Source organism: Physeter macrocephalus, chromosome 6, assembly GCF_002837175.3.
Source record: "Physeter macrocephalus isolate SW-GA chromosome 6, ASM283717v5, whole genome shotgun sequence".
Lineage (NCBI taxonomy): Eukaryota > Metazoa > Chordata > Mammalia > Artiodactyla > Physeteridae > Physeter > Physeter macrocephalus.
Window position 1 is genome coordinate 28,077,142 of NC_041219.1, and position 8,340 is coordinate 28,085,481.

Below are 8,340 nucleotides of genomic sequence, written 5' to 3' on the forward strand. Positions count from 1 at the left end.
CCCGGACCGGGGCACGAACCCGTGTCCCCTGCATCGGCAGGCGAACTCTCAACCACTGCGCCACCAGGGAAGCCCTCTGCTACTCTTATATTGCAAATAGATAGAACTGAAGTTACATTACGGATAAACATGTTTTGTGGGCTAACTTGGAGACCTAATCACTGTTTTGTTTTTTAAAAAAATTTTATTTTATTTATTTATTTGTCTGTCTGTGTTGGGTCTTTGTTTCTGTCTTTGTTTCTGTGCGAGGGCTTTCTCTGGTTGCGGCGAGCGGGGGCCACTCTTCATCGCGGTGCGCGGGCCTCTCACTGTCGCAGACTCTCTTGTTGCGGAGCACAGACTCCAGATGCGCAGGCTCAGTGGTTGTGGCTCACGGGCCCAGTTGCTTCGCGGCATGTGGGATTTTCCCAGACCAGGGCTCGAACCCGTGTCCCCTGCACTGGCAGGCAGATTCTCAACCACTGCGCCACCAGGGAAGCCCCCTAATCACTGTTTATAACATTATTTCTGTGGGGAGAAAAGTGTATTCCATATTACAAACAGATGGTTTGCAAGCAAATTTTTGGAACACAATAGATTTGTGAGTTGGGGGCCTCCTGGAATTTTAACCTCTAGTTGGATGTTTTGTATTCAGGGCTAGTGATGTGTGAAAATTCGAGGCCTCTCAGATTCCCCCCCCCAACCCCCGCCCCTTTTTTCTTCTCCCAAATCCTTGCTTCCCCTCTTCATCCTGGATGCTTTGTCTCACCTTCTCTATTCATCTGTTCCTGGGGTCCTCATCTCTGTCGCCTCATCCTGGCACAGCCCCACTCTCCAACCACTGTTGGGGCCCCAGGAAGCCAGGAGGAACTCTAAATGTCATTGTGTTTGTGCACCTTATTAAATGGCCGTTAGGGCTCACAGGAGGCCCTGCAGCCCAGGGGCCAAGCGTGTGACTCTTAAACCAGACTTCAGCCACTTGGAGCTGTGCACCCTTGGCACGTTATTGCACCTCTCTGAGCCTCCGTTTCACCCCGTAGAATGAGGTGGTTGTGAGGACTAAAGGGGGAAGACTAACTGTAAACACTCAGAACAGTGCCAGGCACGGGGCAGTGTTCCTTCCAGGAAGGTAACTGGTGGGGTAGTTACTCAGGGACATCAGGGTTTAGACAGATTTCCACAAACTCGGCAAGCAAACCCACTGTATGCAAATACTTTCTGAATTCCAAACAGTAAACTTAGAAACAAGTGTCTGGAATCTCCCTGTTCATGAGTCGGGGCCGGGGTAGGTTTTGAATGAACGTTATGAGTTAGGGGTCTGGGAGGGTTGGTCCACGTACTTGAAGAGTTTGAGTGACAATCTCAAACTTATTATTTGGAATAGATTAAGCTCTACAGCAGATTTTATGAACAAGCCTGTTAAGTAGTTTCATTCACTAAATTGCATCCACAGTTCTTTAACCTAGCAAAGGTTTTTTTAAATTAACTTTTGGGTTTGGGGATTTTTTTGTTTCTTCAGGCAGTTTTTTTCTTTGCATTTGAGCTGGCTCTGTTTCCTAATTTGCAAGTAGGCGAGTGTCTGCACATTGGCCTTATTTTGTAGGCAAGAGAGCTAGCTGGAAATAAGGACTAGAAAAATAAAATACTGGTTGGGAGGCTTAGGACTTTTGGAGAGATCCTCTGTAGAGAGTGGGGCAATAGCATAAGATAAGAAAAGCAAACATATCTCTGCCATTTTTTTTCCAGAATGCATTCATTCTAATTTGAATCCCATTTTCCTCCTATCTGTGGCCTGAAGAAATTGTAATGAAGCCAGTTAAAAAATCAGCCTATTTGATTTTTTGTTGTTGTTTTTTTTGTGGTACGTAGGCCTCTCACTGTTGTGGCCTCTCCCGTTGCGGAGCACAGGCTCCCGACGCGCAGGCTCAGCAGCCATGGCTCACGGGCCCAGCCGCTCTGCCGCATGTGGGATCTTCCCGGACCGGGGCGCGAACCCTTGTCCCCTGCATCGGCAGGCGGACTCTCAACCGCTGCGCCACCAGGGAAGCCCGAAATCAGCCTATTTGAGAGTGCTTCATTGAGGATCAGCCTCACCGAGAGTCGAGTCTGACAATGAGATTTTAATTTTATTTGGGCAAAGGCTTAACTGTCTATGCACTTGACCGTTGCTTTCGTGGATGTATAGGAATAAGAGTGATGGCTTTCAAAAGGGACCATTTCAAAGTAACTGGTTTTGTTTACTAAAACGTGGGAGCTGTAAGATCTGTTCCCCCTCCTGAAGAAATTTGTGTGGGTAACGTGCTGTCGTGAAGATTTTATAATCTGCCGTACTGGAGAAGTAATAAGATGTTGTTGGTTGACCATCTGGTTATACATTCTTGGTGTCATGGTTTGCTTTTTTATTTTTATTTTTCAGCTGGTGAGAAGCAAGGAATGAGAGTTTAAAATCTCAGAGGTGTTTTATAAACCAGGAATTTATGTTTAGTTGCTTAACATGGTTAAATTTTGTTTTCACCGTATACAAAATAGGAATTGAAAGGTCCATTATATATATATATATGTTTTTATTTTTTAAATATATATATATGTTTTTTTTCCCCCCCAAAAAAGACAAACTGAAAACCTCAGCTTCTAATTTGTTGCCTCTCTGGCCCCAGGTTCAAACTTTTAGCTTACATTAAAGGTAGTCTCTTGACTGCAAGTACTAGTCAGGCATAAATCATAAGGAAACTCTAGAAAGAAAAATCACCTACAGAAAGGACCTATAGAGATTTCATGTTTCATCCATTCATTCAAAAATATTTATTGAAACCCTAGTATTTGCATACCATGCTGCCAGACACTGAAGGATTTATGGAAGAAATATTAAAGACCTTCTCCCTTCCTTTGAGGATCTTACAGCTTACTCCGGGGGGGAATGACATAGACATATGAAACAGTTAAGTTGTAATTCAAGGCAGCATATGATTAAATACCCAAATGTGTGGTGCTGACAAGAGATGCCATAGGAGTTCAGAAAAGGGAGTGATAATTCAGTGGCACTACCGTTTTCTGCCTACAAATTGGCAAATTGTAGCACTATTTGTATGAAATATTTTACACTTGTTTTTTTTGGCAGCCTTAGGCCTTGACTCCCAGGCAGTATTAAGAGCCTACAAAAATATTTGTACTCCAGTCTCTCTAGAACTGACGTTTTTCTTTTTTTTTGCCTTTTTTTTTTTTTTTTTTTTTTGCCTTTTTTTAGGCAGAGGAAGTGCCTTATACAAACCAGAATGCCTCTGAGAGGCAGGTAGTTTTTGACAGTCATCAACACTTTCAAATACAAAATAGGAAACCAACCTCATCGTTACCTGTGTTTCAATCCAGCCGTACATGTGCCTCCATCGCAAACTCTCCCTGATGTTGAAAGGAGGTTTAATTTGAACTTAATGTCCGTGATGGACGAGCTAGCCATCAAGGGTCAGGTAAATTTATGGCTTTGGAGAATTGCTGATGAAAATCCCCATGGTCATAAGAAGGAGAAGGAGCTGACACAGGTGGAGGAGAGTTTGGACGCAGATGTGCTCCCTGTAAGCAAGGTTCCCCAGGATGTTAGAATATGATGACACACTGAAAGTATTGCACTTGGGGGTGATGGTTAATGAAACTCGCTGGCTTCCTGTTCTATTTTTGTCATATTCAAATTAGCTCAGCGCTCAAAGATGAGGCCATGGGGCCTAAATTCTTAAGAATTAAAAAAAGAGAGAGAAGAGGAAGAAGAAGAAATAAAATGCTTGTGAAGTCAAGTACACTGTTTGGGACCACACCTCACTCCGCTCACATCCTTTCAGGGACTCCCCGGAGCTGAATGTGGTTATTATTTAGCTGCTTTTCAATCTCATGTGATTCATGAATTTTCAGGGTTTTTTTTAAAAGCTTACTGTCACTAGTTCTCCTCCACCCCTTCGTTTTAACCTTGGGCCTTGAGGAGGCAGGAGTAACAGATGTTTTCTTCTTTCCTTGATACCATTCAGGGCATGTCTGTGGAGCCCAACACCATTCGGAAGTCACACGGCCCTTGGTGTTCATTCTTCTTGTTAAGTTGGTGGCCCTCCTGGTGAGGCAAGAGTTCCAAGTTCGCATGACCTAGAGTGACCAAGACAGGCATCAAGCAAAGCAGTGATCTCACCTTTCAGCTTATGATGGTGTTTATCAAAGTAGTTGGCCCTGACCACAGCTTAAGATTTATTTGGGGGCAACCTCTGAGCTGGCCGGCTTGGCAAAGTGGCCCTGGCAAATGTTTTACCCAGTAGCTTTTGATATAATTTAGTATCTGTCGAAATAAATGTTATGTAGCAGATGGTTCTGGAATGTCTTATCAAATTCTTGGGAAGACTCTGCCCTTGCAATATGTTTATTTGATTATCATACTGCAGAGCACAGAATGGTCGCTTTAATTTTTTTTTTAACAACAAAAAAAGTTACACAATGGGTTGATATTCTAGAAATGAATTGCAAACCTAAAATGTATACAATGTGAAAACCCTTTCTTGAGCTGTTCTGTACCAGGTTTTTCTAGAAGGGGGCTCTTTAATTGTAGAATGCAGGAGAAGCCGTGTTTTGGATGTATTTGGCAATGTTATCTTGAGAGATGGCTCAGGAGTCTAAGTTCAACATGTCCACATTTGTTCTCTGCTCTGAGACATGATGGAAAAAATGCTCTGCTGGTTTCCTGTTGCTTTTCATGGTTTTAGCATCATGTTCTTATTCTTTCTTGAAATCAGCAATCCACTATACAAAGCCTGGCATTTTGAACTGAAGCCAAGTATGAGAAAGTTTTAACTGATGCATCTGTGCTGCTTTGCTGCTACCCCCCTTTTTTTCTTTTTTGATAGGTGTACTTTTAAAGAAGATTGTGTGCATTTAAAGAACTCAGAAAACTGGCTGGATATTTCATCTGGAGCTAAAAAGTGCCCTCAAATTTACCTATTTCGAAGCAGTAAAGATGAGGTAAGAGGAAAGATTTTTAATTGGTCTGTACTGTCTCATTTTACACAACTGACGCCAACTTCCTTCTGTGTATAAAATATCCATTAATGATCGAATAAGCTTAGTTATGAGAGTCCACTCATTTATTTAACTGATACTTAGTGCCCACCAGATGCCATACACTCTGCAAGGTGATGGGGAGGTAGCAGAGAATAAGACACAACATGGGCCTGCCCTCATGGAGTTTGTCATCTTATGCAGCTAAAGATAACCTTTATTTGTTGAAATTAAGGAAAAGATGGACTACTAATGTCGCAGAAAAACACATTAATAGGGACTTCCCTGGCGGTCCAGTGGTTAAGACTTTGCCTTCCAATACAGGAGGTGTGGGTTCAATCCCTGGTCGGGGAGCTAAGATCCCACATGCCTTATGGCCAAAAAACCAAAACGTAAAACAGAAGCAGTATTGTAACAAATTCAATAAAGACTTTAAAAATGGTCCACATCAAAAAAAAAAAAAAAAAGGGCTTCCCTGGTGGCACAGTGGTTGAGAGTCCGCCTGCCGATGCAGGGGACACGGGTTCGTGCCCCAGTCCAGGAAGATCCCACATGCCGCGGAGCGGCTGGGCCCGTGAGCCATAGCTGCTGAGCCTGCACGTCCGGAGCCTGTGCTCCACAACGGGAGAGGCCACAACAGTGAGAGGCCCGCGTACCGAAAAAAAAAAAAAAAAAGTCTTAAAAAGAAAACCCCACATTGATTAAAAAAGAGAGAAAAAAATAAGTTCAGATTCATGGTCAAGATTCCTTAAATGTGTCTTAAGTGTCGAATTTTGTTGTTTTATGGTTTCTTTTCCTGATGTGTTCAGACTTCTCTTGACAACTGTCTTATGTGCATGGCTTCAGGCGATGCTGATAGAGAGGGAGAGAAAGCAATGTGGGCAGTGAATATCTCAAGGGGGGTGTTCCTTGGAAAGTCCGTGGGCTCTTGCTATGGCAGTACCGCCACGGGCAGCACATCAGCCCTGTCACTGGATGAGAGAAAGGTAGCAACGTGAGCATATTCAGGCATTTTCTGATTCACATACCAACTGCACCCCATGGGAGAATGGAATTCCTGCCTTGCAATCTCGGTGGCTGGAAGGAGACATTTTCTCCCTAATTACAGCTCTTGTATTATGGATAACTGTACAGAATCACCATCAGCAGCCTTGACCTGTCTGTTGAGCTCACTCTGTTTTATTTGAATGCCACATTAACAAGGAGATGGGTCACTTTCTCTTTCCCCTTACACTTTGCCATTTCAAATAGCAAGAACCGTACCACTTAAGATGATTTAACATTTAATAAAGGAGAGCCAGAGCATTTAATGAGGGATAAATAATAAAAAGAATCAAGCTTTCAAGTCATAACTGATCAGAACTCATGGATTTCAAGTTATCTGACTGTTGTCACTTGCTGTTGTCCTCGTGTGGATGGCAGTGTGGAGGATGGGTGGGGGGGGCCAAAAAAAAAACCTGTCGAAGCCTTCATCCAAGCTTCCATCAGCCCTGCACCAGAATGAATAGATTCTGTGAAAAGGATGCTTAGGCATCTTAGTATAGGTATGGCCAAATTTTCATTTCTCTTATCAGTCTGCAGAATAGCCGACTTTAGTGCTGATAGAGACTGGTAGAAAATACCATGATCATTGAATACACCCAGGACTCCGATGAGTTAAGATTACACAAAGCTTTTTTTCTTTTATCATTTTGAAAATGTTAAGGGTAGTACTTCACCTCAGTGCGGTGAGGGAAAGTAACTTGTTCATTGACTGAAAAGTGCTGCTTACACAATTTGCTGACCTATCTTTGGGTTCACTAGTGTAAGTTAATCACCATTCACATCTAGTCTGGAACATTACAAAAAATGTTTACCACCCAGAGATCTATGGGTGCTTTCTTCCCCACCCTGAGTCCCACTGTGGTTTACCCTAATCCCTCTAGAGTCTTCCCACAAAGCCATTACCTCACTGTCTCCAGCCAACCACCACTCTCAAGGTAAAGGAGATAGGAGTTTAGTAATTTGAGTCAAGCTATTCTTTGAACCCAACTTTGGGCTGCTTATTTTAGTAATTTCGATAAGATGTCAGTCTCCATCTCTTGGTCATATTATTTCAAAATATTTCCTGTCTTGATTGTTAGCTGTGACTTGCCTGAAAGTCTTAGATCTTTGGTTATTTAAATAATTCCTTATCCCAGACCCATAGAGATGGAAGTCTATGGTTTTCCCCGATTCTGTCTATTAGCTTGGTTCAAAGAGTGTTTGCTCACTGCCCATCATATACCTAATAACATTCTAGTAACTTTCTTGGTGTGGGAAAAAAAAACCCATATAATACAGAGACTGTTTCCAAGAAGTTTTGTCTCTTTACACAAGACAATTAGAAGATAGTGTATCCTCATCCTCATTATGAAATTGGCATTAAAAATAATTAGAGCAATCCCAATTGTCTTGGAGGGATTTCATGAGATTTTATTGAGTAAAAACATCAAGATGCAGAAAAGTATGTACAGCATGATCTTGTATTGATCCAAAAAATGTCCCTGTATATGTTTATGTATGTATGTCTCTATATGGTTATTTGAGCATGGAGAAAAACATGGAAGACTTCATGTTAGGTTGTAAACATAGGCTCCCCTGATGGAATGACTCCTGTGGTGGAGGGAAGGTCAGAGACAAGTAAAAAAAAAACAAACAAAAACACAAACAACTGAAATCCTCATATACACAGACAAACATAAAAAGGGATGCGTGACATCTCATTTTTGCATTATGTAAAATTATATGTTTGTATACCTATAAAGAGATTTTGAACAGTCAGTAAAAATGGCTTATACTGATAAAAACAAAAAATGTAGGAATAAAAGTATTTCCCACAAACAGCATGGTTCCTAAAGGAGAGACTAGAAATGTTCTTTTACAAATCAGAACAGAAACATTAATTCCATCACTGATACAACTAACATTGCTCGAACCTGTGTCCCCTGCATTGGCAGGCAGATTCTCAACCACTGCGCCACCAGGGAAGCCCCCCAACATTGTTTTTAAAGTTGTGTCCCGTGTAGTAATACAAGAAACAAGTAATAGAAATAATTATTAGAATGGAATAGACACAAATATCATTATTTGCTAATCTTAAGTGGTTGTATATCTTTAAAATCTAAATATATTAGCTTTGAAAACTTTAATTGTTCAGTAAACATTCAAGTAACAATAACCTTACTACCTGTAAGACAAACTGCTAACATCCATTAATAAAAGATCCAATTCATGAAAAACAACAGAAGTACTCAGGCACAAACTTGAAGAGTGAGGTACATACCCTGCATTTTTTTTTTTTTTTTTTTTTTTTTT

At 41.5% G+C, this 8,340-nt stretch overlaps 1 protein-coding gene across 2 annotated transcripts in view; it reads left to right on the forward strand.

The window, feature by feature from the left end:
* PLXNC1 (plexin C1) overlaps nt 1–8,340 on the forward strand; it is a 146,457-nt gene that overhangs the window by 51,089 nt on the left and 87,028 nt on the right. For both annotated transcript variants that reach the window (XM_028490449.1, XM_024127221.3), the window contains exon 5: nt 4,854–4,968. In XM_028490449.1, coding sequence (XP_028346250.1) covers nt 4,854–4,968 — 115 coding nt within the window. The remainder of the gene's footprint in view (nt 1–4,853; nt 4,969–8,340) is intronic.